This window comes from Balaenoptera ricei, chromosome 5 (genome assembly GCF_028023285.1).
Source record: "Balaenoptera ricei isolate mBalRic1 chromosome 5, mBalRic1.hap2, whole genome shotgun sequence".
Taxonomy (NCBI): Eukaryota; Metazoa; Chordata; class Mammalia; order Artiodactyla; family Balaenopteridae; genus Balaenoptera; species Balaenoptera ricei.
Window position 1 is genome coordinate 6379381 of NC_082643.1, and position 20742 is coordinate 6400122.

At 35.8% G+C, this 20742-nt stretch overlaps 1 protein-coding gene across 1 annotated transcript in view; it reads right to left on the minus strand.

Annotated features, from left to right (window-relative positions):
* Positions 1-20742, minus strand: part of NAF1 (nuclear assembly factor 1 ribonucleoprotein) — a 39039-nt gene that overhangs the window by 4286 nt on the left and 14011 nt on the right. The window contains exons 3-7 of the mRNA XM_059923878.1: positions 17771-17864; positions 14619-14701; positions 9251-9411; positions 5953-6004; positions 2709-2811 (exon numbers count right to left, since the gene is read on the minus strand). Of these exons, the coding sequence (XP_059779861.1) occupies positions 2709-2811; positions 5953-6004; positions 9251-9411; positions 14619-14701; positions 17771-17864 (493 nt within the window). The remainder of the gene's footprint in view (positions 1-2708; positions 2812-5952; positions 6005-9250; positions 9412-14618; positions 14702-17770; positions 17865-20742) is intronic.

Below are 20742 nucleotides of genomic sequence, written 5' to 3' on the forward strand. Positions count from 1 at the left end.
ACACCAAAACCAGGTAAAAAAATGAGAGGGACAGAGAGAGAGAGAGAAAGAGAGAGAGAAAGAAAGAGAAACAGAGAGAGAAAGAAAGAAAAGAGAAGAAAGAAAGAAAGAAAGAAAGAAAGAAAGAAAGAAAGAAAGAAAGAAAGAAAGAAAAAGAGAAAAGAAAGGAAGAAAGGAAGGAAGGAAGAAAGAAAGGAAGAAAGAAAGAAAAAAAGAGAAAGACCAATATCCCTCATGAATATAAACATAAAAATACTTATCAAAATATGAGCAAAATTCAATAACATATACAAAGAATTATACACCATGGTTTATTCCCATGATGCTCATTCAATATTCTAAAACCAATGTAATCTACTTTATTAACAAGGTAATGAAGAAGTCATGTGATCTTATCAATCAATGCAGAAAAACAATTGTCAGAATTTAAAAATTTGACAAAATTCATGATTCCTGAAAAAAAGCTCAGGGAAAACAGAACTAGACAGAAACTTCCTCAACTTGATAAAGGACATCTACAGTACCCCTACACCTAACATTATACTTAAAGACTGAATGTTTTCCTCTATGACCAGGAACAAAACATATTTACTCAATATAGTGCCAGAAGTTATAGTTAGTAATGGTGAGAAAGAGAGCTAAATATGCATACAAACTGCAGGGGCGGGGTGGGGGGGGGCATTGTTCTTATCTGCCACTGACATAATTGTCTACATTGAAAATCTCAAGGGAGAAACTCCTAGAACTAGTGAGTTCAGCAAGCTCACAAGACACAAGCTAAACATACAAACAATAATTGTATTTCTGTATTCTAGAAATGAACACATGAACACGAATTTAAAACGCAACACCATTTACAATGATTCCCCAAAAATGAAATACTCAGGTGTATATCTAACAAAAAAATGTACAGGACTCGCATTCTGGAAACTACATAATGCTGGTGAAAGAAATTAAAGAAGATCTAAATTAATGGTGATGTATACCATGTTTGTGGAGTGGAAGACTGAATACAGTTAAGATGTCAATTCTCTCCAAACCAACATATAGGTTTAACCCAATTCCGATCAAAATCCTGGCAAGACTTTCTGTCAATATAGGGAAGTTTATTATAAAATTCATATGGAAAGGCAAAGGAACTAAAATGGCTAAAATAATTTTGAAAACTTTCAGAAAAAAAAAAAGAGAGAGAGAGAGAGAGAGAAAATCTTTGGGATGTAGGTCTAGGAAAGAAATTCTCAGACTCCATAAAAGCAAAGCAGATAAACTGGGCTTCATCAAAATAAAAAATTTTTGTTCTGCAAAAGATCCTTTTACGAGGATGAAAACACAAGCTATAGACTGGAAGAAATTATGTACAAACTTTCATAACTCAAGAGTAAAACACAGAAACACAATTAGAAAATGGGCAAAAGACGTGAACAAATACATCACTGAAGAGATACACAGATAGCAAATGAGCTCATGGAAAGCTGTTCAATATCATTAGCCATTAGGAAAATGCAAGTTAAAAATCACAATTACATATCATCACATACCTATCAGAATGGCTAAAATAAAAAATAATGAAAATACCAAATGCTAGTGAGAATGCAGACAAACTGGGCCACTCATACATACACTGGTGACAGGAACCTAAAGTGGTAAAGCCACACGAAAAACAGTGTGGCAGTTTCTCAAGACACTAAACATGCAACTACAGTGGAGCCTTCAAATAACATGTGTTTGAACTGCACAGGTCCACTTATAAGCAGACTTTTCTCAACAGATGCGTACTATACTATCCAGGGCTGGCTGAATCCACGGACGCGTCACCGCAGATACAGAGGACCAGCTGTAAGTTATACACAGATTTTCAACTACATTGGGGTGTGTGTGTGTCAGTGCCCCTGACCCCAAAGTTGTCCACTTGTCAACTGTATCATATAACCCGACTGTACTCTTGGGACATTTATCCCAGAGAAATGTGAAAATTTGTGTTGACATAAAAATCTGTACACAAATGTATAAAGCAGCTTTCTTCATAAAACCCCAAACTGTAAACAACCCAAATGTCTTTCAATGGATGCACGGTTAAACCACCTGTGGTATATTCACACCACAGAATATTACCCTGGAATGAAAAGAAACTTGATACATACAACAATCTAGATGATTTCCAGAAAACTGTGCTCAGTGACAAAACCCAGTCACTAATTTATATAACCATCCTTGACAGGACAAAATAAATTACAGAAATGGCACACAGATCAGTGGTTGTCAGCAGCTGAGGAAGGGGTAAGGGGAGGGAAGTGGATGTGGATATAGAAAGGCAACATGAAGACTTTCTTCTGTGATTGCATTATGTCAATAGGAAATAAAACACCTTGATTTTAGCTTAAGCACCATATCATTTAATTCTAAAAATGGAAGCAAACAGCTTTCTAAAAAAAAAAAAAAAAAAGTACTGATGAGTACAAATGATTCTACCAAGGCTTAGCTTGCCTTTTACCCCTAGGAGCCAAGTTTACACCCACGAGCCTGAAAAGCCACCAATGAACATCCCCTGTCACTCTCCCACCACGTCGCACCTGTGTAACGCCTCCAATGCTGGCCAGGTGCCAGAGCGTAAAGACAGGACCCCAGATGTTCCCTCAGTTTTATTACTGAGGAACTTATATAGATGTAAATGAAGATGAAAAAATGACTATATATTACATTTAACTCACCTGGTTCATTAAATTCAGATCTGAATTTTTTGCGGCCTTGAATCTGAGATTTTTTTCTCTGTTTGGCTTCTTTTTCCTTTTCATCATCACTGAAATCTAAGGCCTTGCACAGAAAAATAGACAGATTTATGTCACATGCATTTACCAATTCAATGGTACATATTTAACAGTGACCCTGACAGAAAAGTTACCCTTTTCAATACTTAATATTTACCAATAATATTCAAATCAGATATGATAGAAAAATAAAATATTTTTTGATAAATGCCTAATGACTCTAACACAGAAGATGAGTACTGAAGGTTTTTTTATATTGTTTTGTTTTGAATTCGTAGAAAGTTTCAGATAGGTAACGTTAAAATGCTCATCTTAAACACCCTTCAGATATGGGTATTCCCTAGCTAGAACTCTGACTTCCAGCTTAGAGTCACGATTCATCATAGTACCCGCTGCCAAACAATCCTAAAGACAGGAGTAGTTAGGAATAAGCAAATACATAAATTATCAGATCTAATATAAAAATGGAAGTGAATGTTATACCCTTCATTCATTCAAAAATTTACACACACCCATTATATGCCAGGCACTGTTTTAAACACTTTATAGGGATTAATTATTTTAATAATACAATGTCAGGTATAGTAAGGGATATAAATAAATAATAAGGCAAAGTAAGGGTGGGGAAAATCACTAGGATGCTCTTTGGATAGGAGTGTAGGAAAAGGCTTTGATAAGTAGATACACGAATGACCCAACTTCCAAGAAGAAATCATTTTAAATCACAAGAGGGAAAATTCAGATGTTACTAAGAATTGGGATCCACTGTTATAACCTACCAAAAACCAAGACCTATTAGCTACGTATAACTTCTATGATTTCTTGGAATTCAGGTATTTTACTATCCTATTAATTTCAGAAAATAATGACTATGTTTCGTTTAAAAAAATACAAAAGCAGGGTCACTGTGTATACATGTGTTCCCTAATTAAAAGGAAGAAATAAGATACATATGAAAGTTTCTGTACGGTATTTTCAGTATGGTCTTGCTGAAATATATTCTAGATTGAATCTTCCATGAACCAAGAGTTGATATGCCTCAGAATCTATAATCAAACTCAAAAACATCAACTAATTTTAGTACCTTGAAACACATGACCTTTTATTACTGATCTTTAATGTGCTAAAAATTTTAAGCTCATGTTAAATTTGGTACTGAGCCAGACACTAGAACGTACTGAGGCCAGATGGAAGACACTGCTTTCTCTGAAACGGTTCAAACGAGAAAATAGATAAATAAGCCAATAAACAAGCGCTGTGACAGTGCTCTGGGATTATGGGGCAACAGAAAGGGGGAAGAGGGCAAGGAAGGCTTGATACGGGAGCCCCAGGAGGAATCTCTGATGATGAGTCAGAGACGAACAAGGGGAAGGAAGCTTTTGGGGAGTGGGTTATACGTGCAAAGGCACCGTATATTAGAGAAGTACAAACGGTTCTCTAAGGCAAAGCGAAAGCTTCTTACACAGCAAACTCTGAGATGATGAAATTGGAGAAGTTAATAAAGACCCTTATGGGGCCAGTTTAAATAACTGGGCATTATCCTAAAAAGCAGTAGGACACCATTGTAAAGCAACTATACTCTAATAAAGATGTTAAGAAAAAAAAAAAAAAAAAAAAGCAGGAGGGATGTATTAAACGATCTTAACTGGCAATGGTTTATTTTAGAGTGACTACTTTGGCAGTATTTTGCTACCACCTCACAAAATCAGAGAAAAATTCACATTTTTCTTATATATAAATTTAAATTTGCATTCACTGAACACATTTATTCAACTCAAATTATGTACTCATATGTTAGAAACGGATGTGGAGATGAATAAGATGTATTCACTATTATGCTCCTTTATCCAAGTTCAGTATTTCCTGTTTTCAGGGCATGATTTTTTTTTTAAGTTTACACCCCACAAATTCCAAATTCTAGTCTACGATTAAGACCAGGCAATAATCCTATACTACAAAATCTGATCATTATAAAATTTAGAAACTCAGAGTTTCTCATATTACAGAAATAGAGACATCCATTCAACTACTTGGAAAAAACAATTCCCATAAACTATGTTGTGATTTAATTTTAAAATTAACCCAATCAAACCAATTTTATAAACTATTAACAATTCCATAATTAACAACTTTAATGCTTAGGTCTAAAACAACAGGGATGTATTAGAATATCTGGATTTCACAAGAAATATGTTTCAAGACCTTTGTGAATCCCCAAATACTTTTAAGATGTCCTGAACATAACTAAGTACATTAAGTGAATCTTCAGGGTCTTAGTGGAAATCACATGTACACATGACACAAATCAGAAAACATAATCCCATGGCAGTGTGGATACTAAACTAGGACTGTTCATTGGCTAAGTGACTATATAAGTGGGCACTCCCTGACTCATGCTTCAGCAAAATTAGAAATTAACATAGACCATGAACCTTCAGCACTGTTTGAGAACATCTAAAATGACCAAAATTAAATCTGAAATACCAAGAATTTACAAAACTGAGAAACTTCATCACAACTACTGAGCACATTTAAAAACTCCCACTTATAATAATTACAATTCTTCTTTTATATTGTATAAATTCACACTATTTTAATAAACGTATACACTCACTGCTGTAATTTTCATATTTTAATAATTTAAAGACCATATATATCAAGCTACTTAGAGACATAAAAATAGTCTTGCTGGCATAGATTTAAGAAAGAAATACAAGAACACTCTTTTTAGGAAGGTAATTATACTGAAAAAATGGAGAAGTAGGCAGACTGTAATGATTTTGTACCTCCAAAAGAAAGGCAGCTTATTAAAAGCACCATCAATAAATGTGATGGTGTATAATCACATCCCACATGGTGAACCTACTAAAGGAAACAAATTTTTTTTTAATAATGACAATTCTGCCTTTGCCAGGCCTCAACGAAATTGATAAAAATAGGATATTTTAAGGAAAATGATAAGCTGATAATTATTAAAATGTGACTGAAAATTTTTTTTCCTGAAATGATCACAAACTCTGGGCGGTATAAAAGCCGTCTGGGACAGGGGAGAGCACACAGGCTGGCAAAAGGCAGTGTGACTGGTGAGCAGCCTTGAGGACCTCCTTCAGGCCAAGAACGATGGGTTTATAAGATTGAGCCCTACCTTCCTCTCTCAAATACTGTGTAAAAAGACTTATACGTGTACCTCTGGTGGTGGTTCTTGATCATTCTTCCATGATGCATCTGATCCCCTATCCCTAGGGGGAAAAAACAAAGGTCAAAGGGTCAAGGTACTTACTAAGATTTTGTTAAGTGCTTATAACCTAATAGTATGGAAAATAATAAAGTACAAGACCTAAGCTCAATCTTAATTTGCAATATATATGAAAAGAAGAGCAAAGAATAAAGGCTCATTTTTGTGTTCTTTACCTCATTTAAGAAGATGTGGGAAAGGCACACGTAAATATTAGGAGCAGGGAATCAGAATGAGAGGCCAAGGCTGTGTTGTGCAGGGCAAAGTGGTTCTGCAGTTCCTAAGTAGCTCCAGATGCTCTGACTTTGACGGATAGTTTCATGATAGCTGAGCTCAGCTCATAAACTTCCTTCAACAGATGCTTAACCAGTACCACAGGTCAAAATGCTGTTCCAGGTGCCAAGGACACAAAAATGAATACGAGGCATTCCCTTGTCTAAGACTTTACAGGTTCAACAACAGAGATCACAACATGAAATTCTTCTTCCTCGATTCACCTGAGGAATATCAACGATACTCCCTGAGTAACCAAGGCTTGCTCTAAGACTGCCTCTCAAAGAAGAGAGGGTGAGACAAAGGATATCTAGTTTGGGGAGGAGGAGGAGCTTTGAAGATTCTGAAGGACAGTATAATCACAAGCATTAACTACTTTTGGTGGAAAGTTTTACACTCTATGACCAACAAAAGCACGTAGATCTATTATAAGTACAATTATAATTTCTGAAATCTCATTTTTAATCTTATCTGGTTAATCTTCTTGATTTCAGAGTATGACAATATTTGTTATTCAATTACATTAAAATATTACAAGGTATTAGGAGATTTTGTCCTCACTGCTTGAAACCAAATCTCAAAAGTAAATGGAAGATTCTCAGGAATTAATTCATTAAAATCATTAATCCAATAATCCACAATCCATTAAAATCAATTTACAGATGTCTGTGGGCTGGCACAACATGAAATCATTAATCTGCTCTAAAATTTTAATTCAGAATTTTGACATTATATACGATTTATACCAATGATTTTTCCGCTTTTAATTATCATCTGACACCCATGCATTTATCATAGCTCCAGGACTCCTTTTTGTATGGATACCATCTGATGGCCTGCAGTGCCCTTAGTGTGGGATCTTAAAGATATAAATGGTAAAAGCTCCCCAAGTAGGGCATCACCACAGAAAATCAAAATCTACTATAGAAAAGACCAAGCAACATTTCAAACAGCATCTTTAACAAAAGACTAAGTTCATGGGAAGCTAAGATTAAAATAGCCTTACTAGAAGAAGGTAAGCTGGAGAGAAGCTAAACTTCTCCACCTCAAAGGCAAAGGAGTCCCCATGACTGACCCAAAAAATGCAGTCTAGAACAGAAGTCTTTGTCAGGCTGGGTTTCTGCAGGGTGGGCTCAATTTCCCAATTCTTTAGTTTCTTGTTCTTTCTTTCTAGGACAAAATTCTTGTGCTTGCAAATCAGTACAAAGACTGCTTCTAAATCTATCTAAAAACATCTTCAGAAAATCTTTTCAACCTATCAACTTTTAGCTAAAATATTTTATCTGTTAAAAGCAAAATATATGGCACATCCAGAGCAACAGCCTAATATTCAAACAGAATGAAATGCTAATTATTTAAGGCATGATTTTAAAACATACTAAAATCTTTATGACTTTGTTGTCTATTTAATTCACCTTTCTTGTCAACATTTAGAAAAACTAACCTTATGCAGCCTGAAGAACACCTTAAGTTCCTTCAGATAATCGTGTGGATTCTTAAAACATGAGTTTAATCAATTATCAGGAATAAAATGTTCATCTCATTTCAGAAATTATTTCCAATAATTGAAACTCAGACTGGATTTAATATGTAGGTGGTAGAGGGGCCTTCTCGTGGCCTGCAGCTGGGACTGGTACCAGGGTTTGACAAGCACCAGGGTTACTACTCACTGTTAGCTCCTGCAAAAACCACACCCCTAATGCTTCACCTGTATTTCAAGTTTCCAACTGAAAGACAGCTAGATCTCAAAGGGGCTTTTGTGTCAAACTGAGTGCAAGGTCTTTCCAGATTTAAGATCTACTCTCTGCCAATCCCTTGCGGTCTTTTCTTCCGCCCTTAACTGGGCAATATTTTTATTGGCTCATATTCATTACATCCTTCCAAAGCATTTAACTTATGTTTATAGAAAAAGCTATTCTACTTGAATTCGGTTTGTGCAAAAATTAATTATGTAATTATAATAAAAAACCTAACTGATATAAACAGCTCTACAGCTCACACCTGGCGACACAATTTACACCTGGCAGATACAGAGCTCATTGGTGGGAACAGAAATATTACCAGACACATGCCACAGGCATCATACAGCGTATTTCATACAGCATCCAGACAGAATGGACACCACTGGTTCGTTGGTGAAGTCAACCCTGTTAACCATGGCTTGATACACAACACACATTTTAGTTCTCTCCTCTATTAAGTTTACAATTTATAAGTAACCTGAAATTTACTCATTATCTTTTTTCCTCTTGAGAATTATCGTTTCATTAAATAGTGAAGCCTATGAATGTAATCCAAAGAAATTTTTATTTAAAATGGAAGTTTTGGGCTTCCCTGGTGGCGCAGTGGTTGAGAATCTGCCTGCCAATGCAGGGGACACGGGTTCGTGCCCTGGTCTGGGAAGATCCCACATGCCGCGGAGCAACTGGGCCCGTGAGCCACAACTACTGAGCCTGTGCGTCTGGAGCCTGTGCTCCGCAACAGGAGAGGCCGCGACAGTGAGAGGCCCACGCACCGCGATGAAGAGTGGCCCCCACTTGCCGCAACTAGAGAGAGCCCTCGCACAGAAACGAAGACCCAACACAGCTATAAATAAATAAATAAATAAATAAAATTTAAAAAAAAAAAAAAAAAAAATGGAAGTTTTTTTTAAAAAAATTATAATACTAATAGTAAAGTAGCATATATATGAAAGAAGGTATATAATGGAAAAAATAACGAATCAAAATTGACAAAATGTATATGGCCCAAACATGCTCTTACTAGTTGATCATGTCATTTTGGGCAAAAGATACAAATGATCTCGACCTATAAAGTCTGATAACAATTGTAGCTTTCAGAGATGCTACCAGGAAGACAAATTAACTCTTTGTTAGATAGATAACGTTTTAACTACAAGAAACTACATCACTGAGAATTACTCCTAAAACATAAACATTAGATAAGCAAAGAAATAGCATGCCAATAAAGTACTTACTGTTTAAGTCTTTCTGTGAATATATATTGGGTGAAGTCTTTCATTGATGGAGCAAAATACATAGTGTCCTTTATTTTAATACCTTTATTCTCAATGTGCTCTGAAGAATTAAACCGTAACACATAAAATGGGTGCGCCACAGGTCCAAATATCTCAAATATCTACGAAAGAGAAGAAACGTAAAGTTCTCCTTTAACTGCAAAATAAAGAAACCCGATAAATGTTTTCAAAGGTAATGCTGTCAATATAAACCCAATAAAAGTTTAAGTCATTTCTGCGTACTCATAAAGCCTTCATATTTTGATCATAAATGCATTAGCTTATTCCAGATTTCCTTTCTATGAATCTAAAATAACTGTAACAAGTTTGTTCCTTGCTAAATTTAAATCATTTTGGTGGTACCAACTACCAACTAGACGCAAATAATAAATTTTTGTTTTTGTTACTGCTCATTTAAGTTATAAGATACGAACAAAAGAATTACAGTTGGTAACGTTTGAGAAATAAAATGCTGTCATTTTAAATCTTATGAAATGGAACTTTTTGATTCTTTTAGATTCAGTCACTTCTGCTGTTTCCACAGAGTTGTTAACATTTCTATAATATTAAACAACAACATTTTTAAATTCAAAAAGTAGTAAAGTAGATTTAAACTTGAAATTGTTTATTTCTCAAAAACCAAAGATACCATACAGCCTTTAACTTTTATGTAAAGGAACTGCTTTTAGCATATCTATTATTTTATTTTTGAAAATGTTTTATAAATGATGAAAGGGAGCCTCTTGATTTCAAACTCTTCCCAATATAAAGGCCTGAGTTTTTAAATATGTTTCTGATAATAAATGTACATTATAGAAACTAGACCATGATCAGTATCAGTGTAGATTTTTCCAGTCATTTTCCTATTAATAATTTTTTTTCTTTTGAGACTATATCATACTTTTGTATATTGCTCCATTTTAACTATTTTTTTAAATTGAAGCATAGTTAATTTACAATGTGTTAGTTTCAGGTGTACATTAAAGTTATTCAGTAATACACGTGTGTGTGTGTGTGTACTCTTTTTCAGATTCTTTTCCATTAGATTATTACAAGATGTTGAGTACAGTTCCCTGTGCTATACAGTAGGTCCGTGTTGTTTACCTATTTTATATGTAGTAGTAGTGTGTATCTGCTAATCCCAAACTCCTAATTTATCCCACCCCACCCCACTATCCCCTTTGGTAACCATAAATTTGTTTTCTATGTCTGTGAGTCTATTTATGTTTTGTAAATAAGCTCATTTGTATCATTTTTTTAGATTCCACATATAAGTGATATCATACAATAGTTATCTTTCTCTGACTTACTGCACTCACTATGACAATCTCTAGGTCCATCGATGTTGCTGCAAATGGCTTATTTCATTCTTTTTCATGGCTGAGTAATATTCCATTCTAGGTATATACCACTTGTTTATACAGTCATCTGTCAATGGACATATAAGTTGCTTCCACGTCTTGGCTACTGTAAATATAGTGCTGCTATGAACACTGGGGTGCATGTATCTTTTACAGTTTTCTCTGGATATATGCCCAGGAATGGGAATGCTGGATCATATGCTAACTCTACTTTCAGATTATTAAGGAACCTCCATACTGTTCTCCATAGTGGCTGCACCAATTTACATTCCCACCAGCAGTGTAGGAGGGTTCCCTTTACTCCACACCCTCTCCAGCATTTATTATCTGTAGAGTTTCCAATGATGGCCATTCTGACTGGTGTGAGGTGATACCCCATTGTAGTTTTGACTTGCATTTCTCTAATAATTAGAGATATTGAGCATCTTTTCATGTGTCTATTAGCCGTCTGTATGTCTTCTTTGGAAAAATGTCTATTTAGGGCTGCTGCCCATTTTTCGATTGGGTTGTTGATTTGTTTTTTTGATATTAACCTGTATGAGCTATCTGTTTATTTTGGAAATTAATCCCCTGTCAGTAGCATCATCTGCAAATATTTTCTCCCAGTCCGTAGGTTGTCTTTTCTTTTGTTTATAGTTTCCTGTGCTGTGCAAAAGCTTTTAAGTTTAATTAGGTCTCATTTGCTTATTTCTGCCTTTATTTCCATTACCCTAGGAGGCAGATCTAAAAAAATATTGCTGCGATTTATGCCAAAGAGTGTTTTGCCTATGTTTTCCTTTAGGAGTTTTATAGTATCCTGTCTTACATTTAACTCTTTAATCCATTTTGAGTTTATTTTTGTAATATGGTGTTACAGAATGTTCTAATTTCACTCTTTTACATTTAGCTGTCCAGTTTTCCCGGCACCACTTAATGAAGATATTGTCTTTTCTCCACTGTAATATGCTTGCCTCTTTTGTTGTAAATTAATTGACCATTAAGTGCATGCGTTTATTTCGGGGTTTTCTATCCTGTTCCACTGATCTATTGCTCCCTTTTAAAACCTAAAGTTTAAGTTTTTTCATGTTAAATATATTCTTCATAAGCATAATTTCTGTGGCTATTTAACACTCCTTTACACATTTAGCAGAATTTATTTAATTTGTCTTATATTGTAGAACACTGAGACAGCTTCCAATTTGTTCAATGTAAGAACTGATGCCCCATAATGAACACCTTTATCTGTAAATCTCTGTACTTCAGATTTCCTGAAAACTGATTTGTAAGGGATGGAATTATTGGAGCCAAAAGCATGAATATTATTAAAACTCTTGAGGTAAGTTACTAAATAACTTTCCAAATACCTTAGACCAATTTAAACCAACTGCATTAAAAGTACCTATCTTATTACATCCTCAGTTGCTGATTTGTGATTGTTAAAGTTCTCATTGGTTAAAAAGTAAAACAAAAAATAACAAAAACAAAACCTGCTTGAACAAATGCTCAAAACTAAATGCAAAAAATTCAGGTTATATAGAAATAACAGGTGATATAGGTTGGTCACTTTTCAAAAATCCCCTAATATTGAAGAACTCAACATTAAAAATGGAATTCCATTCACTAATTATCAAGAGGAACTAATCATTATAAGGATTAAAGTGCAAAAGTAGAAATTCAAATCTGAGGTTGCCCTCCTTAAATCAGTGGGAAAGGGGGAGGAAGGTGGAAGGGGAAAAAAAATCAGACCACCTGGGTTGTAAACTCCACTTTGTTCCTTTTTAGCTATTGTGATTTTTGAGTAAATGGGGATAATTCCACTTCCTCACAGAGTTTCAGTGAATTTTAAAATATACACAAATTATTTGACACTGTAGCTGATCATTATTGTTATTGAAGAGGAGAGGGAAAAGGAAGGATGTGCAAAGGTTTAACATTAAAGGTAAAACCAATTTAGTGTCTGGATAAAATATGCTAAATATCTAAGAGATCCAATTTCATTTTCTGATCACTGGTTTGTTTAACTGATATTCTCAACCCTCCACACCTCCACCATTATCTTGGGGATTATGTCAAGGTGCTAAGATTTATAATCAAATATTTTTGAAAGACTTGTCACTTCTTGAATTTACAAAGCTTTCTATGTAAAATTTGGAGAGAGATTTAATTTTTCTTTCTAGACTTATACCACATAGCTAAAGTTAAAGATGTAAACGTTATATTTTTATCTGACTTGTTCCAAGGTCAAATGACAGAAGGGCTGAGTATTAATATCATTCAGGACTGAAAATTCAAATGTACTGGGGGATATAAGAAATGTGAGTTTAGAGGTTTTCAAAATTAGCAAAGTGTTGAGTATATTGAAATTGAAATTGTCTGAGTTAGCTATTAAAGAAAAAGGAACTGTCGTGAAAACCATCAATACAAGGAATCATGGAAATGATGAGTTTCAACTCCCATCAGGAAGAGCAGGAGGTGGACTTCCCTCGCCCCTGCTGCCTGGTCTCCCCGAGGCGGCACGCCAGCCTCCTGTGCATGCAGAGCTCCCTCCCAGCAGTCTCCACCCACTGCCACGCCCCTCTCTCTCAGCAGCCTCCAAGGTTAAGCCCCCCGAATCTCTCTAACCCCTTACAAAGGCACCAGCAGTAAACAGGGTTTGTTCTGTATTGCAGTACTTCTTCCTCTGAGTCAAAAGCACGGAGATCCATACGTGAAACAAAAGTACTACGCCTCGGTATTTGAAAGGGAGAAAAGCACGGCACCATTCTTCAGGTGTTAAAAAGTCTTTCTTCTCTTTGCAAACTTTCTCAAGAATTGCCAAAAAGTATTAGCTCTAGACCCCAGTTAATTCTGCTGCTGACTGCTTTGCAATCGTAAGAGACTCACTTCTCTTTGGTAAATTAGTCTGGTGGCCTAAAAAGTAGGTAGTGCAGGGGGGGCAGGACCCTGATAAAAGCCTGATCCCTTTCTAATTTGTGTTAGAATGGAACAGCAGGAAAAGCCATAGAAAAGGGAAAGTTATGTGAGTTGATCTAATAATATAGTTCAAAATATATGCTTTTTTCTGATTAAACACAAATTAATTATATCTCTCCGAACAAAAAAAGACACCAACTGTTGCTTATCTAGGAAAAACTAAACCCAGAAAGTTGCTTCTCCAAAGATAGCAGCTGGTTTCTTACCTGTTTGTTTTCAACTCAATACGTATTTACTCAGCACATATAATTTACAAAGGACTGTACTACACACAGTGGGGAATCCCGAGGCGAATAAAACTCTGTCCCTGTTGCCAGAAAAAGAACACCTGGTTGGTATTTACATTCTTGATCTTGGACAGTTTTACGTCCTCTGCTGACCACTCTGAATTGCTATTTGCTGAGTAAAATGTGGGGTCTTTCCTCCCTCTTAAGGTTGGACGTGCAGCATGTGGGGTTGCTCCATTAGTAAGATGTGAAAAGGGACCCAACCTCTCGACGATACACACATTCGTAATTCCCCAGGAAGTGCTTGCAGTGACACTTTCCTGCTATCTCTGACATCTTTTTCCACTTGAAAAATTCCACTCTCAGCTTCCACCTGAGGAAGGCAAAGTCTAAAAAGTTTTGAGAGCCACTATTCAAAGGGCCTCACAAACCAAAAAAGTTTATGAACAACTAGGCAGTGGAAAGTCTCCAGCACCTAACTGAGTACCTGGAGGAACTGTGTCTTATTCAATACATAGACCCACTGCCTGGCAAACAACCTGACAAACATCAGGAAAAAACTGTATACATGTGTATTTAATGACACAAACAGCAAAGGATAATAAGCAGTATTAAACCAATGTACAGACAGACACGAAGTACTGAAGAAAATCGGGAATGTACTAAAATTTGAGAGCTGTAGATTGCTCATGTACTAAAATTAATAAACTTTTTAAGATAGTGAAAGTCAGAAAAACCAATCAACAAAGAAACAGGATAATTAGTAGGATCTGAGTATTTTTTACAAACCTTTCCTGCTGCCTGTCGATCACTTTTAAAAACTACAGTCTCCTCATTAACTGGAGGTACGTTATTCATAGATTCAATTATTACTGAAAAATGAAAAAAAACAGATTATTTCAAGATTTAATCAGAAGATAATGCAGAATTTAAATGAGAATTTAGGCTTTAATTCCAACATAATTTAAAATGAAATTTAAGGTGGGATAATATACCTCAGTAACTATTCCTCTTAGATAAAAAAACAAAGTCTATTTATTACCAAGTAGCACAGGGAAATAAATTCTACATTATTTTATTTTATACGAAAGCTACAGTTCTAAGAAAAAAAAAAAATTAAAATACAAAATCTCACAGAAAATTGGAATCATCCATTAAGACAACAAATTCAAGCTGATCATTTTCTCAAGCAAGTGTTACCCAAAAAAGAATAATCTCACATTTAGTCACTAACTCCTGTTTTAGAAGAAATCAGTCTTCTTTCTCACCCTAGCAATTCTTTTCTGCAAAGCACTGATTACTTACTGATATATGAAAAAGTTAGATTTCACAAATACATTTTCCTCTGAACAGCTGAAGTAAGAATGATAGAACTCCCAGTAATTTTTATCATTTCCCTTCTCAAAAGGCAAAAAGCATTATTCCACTGGTCTGGCAGAATCTCCAATTCGTGTAAGTGCCACAAATGTCAAACAACCAATCTACCACAGCAAAGAGGAAAACAAACACATACACACCTCAAACAGACACACACACACAATAGGTTCTTAGAAAATTAAGGTGACAAACAAGAATACTCTCTCACATTAAACAGATAATGCCATCTCCACTTGGAAAATTAGTGGAAATACTGAGGTATTTCCACTTGAATATCCACTTGAAATATTAGTTCAGATTATTAAAATCCATTCAAAGATTTTCAATTGTATCCCAATTAATTTCAAGAGCTAGTGCTTCTAAGTTCTGAACATGCACATAAGGAACAGATCACAGGTCAACAATTTTTGAGTTAGATCTGCTCCTGGAATAAAGATGACAAGGATAGGTAATAACAGTGAACACTGACAGAATTTATTCTCAATCTTCTCTCCCTCGCAATCCCCCTCTCAAGGAGTCAAAAATTACATGAAAATTAAAAATCACCTAATCCAAAACCTTCATTTTATAGAAAGGTACGAAAACAGTACTCAAGAGATTAACATGATTACACGGTCAAATCCAGACAGAGCTACCACCACAACCTAGTGGACTAATACCTATTGTAATTTAAGGTGGGATAATATACACTCCTTTCTGTAAAAGGTCCAAATCATGTTAGATGTTTTAAGCTTTCAAAACAGAGTGTGCAACAAGCATGTATTGATACAACAGTAACATGTGCTGTTTGATTCATTACTCTTTATTCCCACCAGGATGAAAATTTTGTTAGTCTATTAAGATGTGTTATTCAAAACAGTATCCTTGAAAAGCATTAGTCCATGTGTATCATATAGTTTACTTTTCTCTCCCTTGAGAATAAACATTATGACCTAAATTTCTTCTATATACATCAAGTCCAATAAATTCCTGTCTGACTTATTTGTGCATATTAAATACCATAAGATAATTCAAAAACTAGTAAATGTAATGACTCGACAGTGATGTAATAAAGAGTTTTAATAATTATGATTTTTGTAAAAAAAGTTTCATTTTAATTGGAATTTTCATTAATAAACTGCAAAATTATATAAGAATTAATTTTTAAAATAGTGATAGGGACACATAAAAAGATCAAAAGACAGATTTCCATTTCTACCATTGACTGATCACAAGAGCAAGTGACCTGAATTTTTCTATGTCCCTTTAAGTCATAAACTAAGGACTGGTGGACAATTTAGGTCTCTTTCCCAGTTCAAAAATCCTACGACTTTGGGACTTGCCTGGTGGTCCAGCGGTAGAGAATCCACCTTCCAATGCAGGGGACGTGGGTTCGATCCCTGGTCGGGGAACTAAGATCCCACATGCCGCGGGGCAATTGGGCCCGCGTGCTGCCAATTACAGCGCTCACACGCTCTGGAGCCTGCGTGCCACACTAGAGAGAAGCCCACACGCTGCAACGAAAGATCCTGCGCGCCGCAACTAAGACCCGACACAGCCATAAATAAATAAATAAAATATTTTTTAAGAAATCCTATGACTTTGTCAACTCTGAGTCCTATTTTTAGGTGTCTATTACTAGAGAGGTAATGGTAGCGACATTAATTTCAAAGTCTCTCCTATACATACTTCACATCTTGGGGCTAAAAGAAATCTGTAGAATCTAGTTCCCATGTATTCCAGTGGGTTCATATTTCATGATATTAATATCGGTGTTAAATCACAGAACTTTCTACTTTACATGTTTATAAGATAAAATCAAAGGCAACAGGCAGATTAACAGTCCTCTACCCACCACCCCACAAACAAAAAAAGACATCCACACCCTAATCCCTGAACCTGTGGATGTTACTTCATGCTAAAAAGGAGACTTTGCCGACGTGATTAAGGTTAAGGACCTTGAAACGGGACATGATCCTGGATTACGTGGGTAGACCCCACCTAAGGAGTCCTTAAAAGCAGGGAACCTTTCCAGGCTGCGGTCAGAGGGAGATGTGATGAGGAAAGAAGGTCAGAGAGAAGCTACATTATGGGCTTTGAGAATGAAGGGAGGGGGCCATGAGCCAAGGAAGGCAGGCAGCCTCTAGATGCTGACAAGGTCAGGAATCTGAGGATTCTCCCTCAGAGCCTCCAGAGAGGAACTCGGCCTGATGGACCCCTTGATTTTAGCCAGTGGGACCCATATCACACTTCTGGCCCACAGAACTGTAAACTAATAAATGTGTTGTTTTAAGCCACTAAATTTGTAGTAATTTAACAGCAATAGAAAACAAATATACCAAATCAAAGAAATTCTGGAGAAGTATTTCAGTAAAAGCACACTTTAAATTTTTATAAAGACACTGTATTTATGTATTACTTGTATAAGCAAAAACTGAATTTATCTGTTCAAACCTAATGACTGTAAAATGAAGTGTTATTACATCTTTCAGAGAAAATTTACCAGTCATAAAAGTCTTTGATTTCATTATTAGTACATGCTTGGATATAAATGATAATTTTTATAAATAAAAATATTTACATACCTAATTGTTCAATAATACTTGAAACCATCCCAAGAGGCTTTAATTCAATACCTTCAGGCAGAACAATAGTGAGTTCTTCAACAGAAGGTAGTTCCTGAAATACAAAAAAGCATTAACCTTCCTCCAGCTTCAACAAGTTAACTTTTAAAAAAAGGACAGTTTCCATGTAGAGTGCTACACCCGTTTCTGAGACATAACATTAAGTACTTGTCATCTCTTGGATGTTGTCCTTTTTAGTGTCTGAGCATTTCTCCCCGCTTCAACATCTCCCCACCTAAGTGACTCAAGCGGTCTAGTGTCTACACCCTAACCCATAAGAACACAGACCTGAATACATTCTAGATTTTTCTAATCATACTTGAACAAGAAACCACCCTCCCTCTACCCCCAAAAACTGCTGTTAAGGAATCCAAGGTAAAGAAAAGAGACAACTCACATAATAACTCCCAGAGACATTCCATTCGAAGAGAAATATTTCCAGTTTCTCCACAGAAGGAGAGTTCTCTGAGCTGCCTTAATGTGGTTGGTTAATTAATTTGACTGTGATTAAACATCTGAACAGAGAAACAGCTAACTTTTCTGGGGCTGTGTGAAAGAGATGAATGTCTGGCCTCTTCAAGAAAAAATACAGAATTCCTGGAAACAGAATATAAGCTTCAGTCCAAAAAGTTGTGAAGGTGTTGCCTGATTATCTTCCCTGTCTAGGTTAAAAACCAAATTTTTTTTACCTCTAAAGATTTCTCTTTTCTGACCCAGCTGCTAACTGAATGTCAGCTGCTACAGAAACTAGATACTGAAGTAGAGATGAAGTTGAAGAGAAATCTAAGAATAAAGCAGACGTTAGGCTTTCAACTAAATAAACAGAGCTTTCTATTCTTCACCTTTGCTAAATGATCACAACTGACTCTTCGAAGGAAGTTTTTCCTTAAGAAGGGCTTGAAAGTGCAAAGATCTTATTAATGGCATGTTGGGGTTAAGTTTGAGAGAAAAAAGGTAACTTTTGGAGAAATGTTAGAAAAGACAGGAAAACCTAAATTATACAGTGTATTGCAGATGAGCGTATCTTGGGTAATCATCTTCCTCTATGGGAACTCAAATCAAGGTTTTTAACAAAACCACTTAACCAGAGCGAAAGCGTAACTTTCTTCTGCGGATGCTACCTGCCGATCAAGGAGTAGTTATGAAAAGCCACTTGAAGGGTCTCAGCCAACTCAATGCAGAAGACGTACCTCTGTCTGGTTAGCCTGGCCTGTGTTGAAGGAAGTGATTGTGCTTTGTATGTCGGAATTTTCCTGAGTACTTTTAAGGAGAGGACGACCGCTTGTCATTTTATGATATTAAATATGAAAAGCCTTTTCTTGGCAAAGCCATGGTTTGAAAATGCCCCATGTGTGTATCAGAATAGAGAAGGGAGTTCAGTTGTTAGAACAAACTGGTCAATGTGGCATGGAACAGCCTTGTTTAAGAAGTTCTTAGCTAAAGAAACCCCGCACCCTATGAAATATGAGACTGGAGGACTATAATGCTGGGGGCTGCAGGCAGGAGGCTTTAATGATAAGAGGGCAATGTGACAGGCATCTCACAAGGACGCTGGCTCCGGGAGTGGCACCTCCTACAAGAGGCGAACGGCATCTTCTAAGGCAGCAGCACAGTGATGAAGTCTGCCCCGCTGCCTCACCAAATTATAGTAAGGTCTAGAGCAACAACTTTCCTTCCTTCTGGACTGCGATAAAGCCCGCTGGTTAAGTAAAGCCAGGACTGCGCAGGCAGAGGAAAGGAAGAAAAGGGGATGTGCTGTTAGATCTTTTATGAAAACCTCTGAACTGGGCAGGAGGGCAGATTGTATGCCGTTAACACTTAGGACACAAAATCAGCACTATTCTCAAATAAATAAATGCCATTTGACCACAAAATGGAAGGCTCCTTGTTTTGTGTGTTCTATTAGGAGGAATTTAAGGCCCATGCAATATAATTATGTTTTGGTACAAACCTAAACTCTGGTACTATTTTGATCTTTTTTAACTTTAAACTACAAAAGTTATACATGTCCCTGTTTTTTTAAAAATAAAAACTGAAGTAGTATAGAAGGATACGAAGTAAAAAGCAAAAATTCCCCCACCCTATTCCTTTCAACCTTCCAATTCCTCTCCATAGATAGCTGTTAACAGTCTTTCAAATACACTTACTAGACGGACACAAACTTAATATTTAACTTTGATATGTTTCACTTAACTAAAATACCCACATTGTAATATAAGCTATCCTTTTTATCTATTATATCTTCCACATTTTTCTACACCAAAACATAAGTACCTATTTTATTTAAACACTCTTACAGTGTTCCACTGTATAGCTGTCCTATAATTAGTATACCAATCACCTGATACAACATTTATCTGCAGTTTTAATTTTTATCATTACACAAAATGATACAATGAACGTTCTTTAAAACATATCTTTGTGTAACTCCTATGATAAATTCTTCTGAGTGGAACTGCTAGATCCAAAGGTATAAACATTTTTAATTTTGACAGAAACTGCTAAATTTCTTTTCAAAAAGGTTACATCAATTCACACTTCCACGAATGATATATGAGAGATTTTCCTACATCCTTGCCATCACTGAGAAGCAAACTTTAAATCTTTGCCCATCTGATAGGTCTAAAACAGTATCTTGCCTTAATTTGAATTTCTTCATTAATCAGGACGACATGTTTCCTGGCTACCTGAGTGTGTTTATGAATTGCTTGTATACTTTATACACATTTCTTTTGGAAGGTTTATCTTTTTATCAATTTATAAGAAAACTTTGGGTTTTTAAGAACATTTGCTCTTTATCAGCTACGTAGCAAATATCCACTCCCTTACCTCTCACCATGTTTTTTAGCATTTAAGTTGTTTACTAAACTCTGGCATTTGACTACACCAAATACATCAATCTTTTCATTTTTTCGATTTTAAAACTCGTGTCA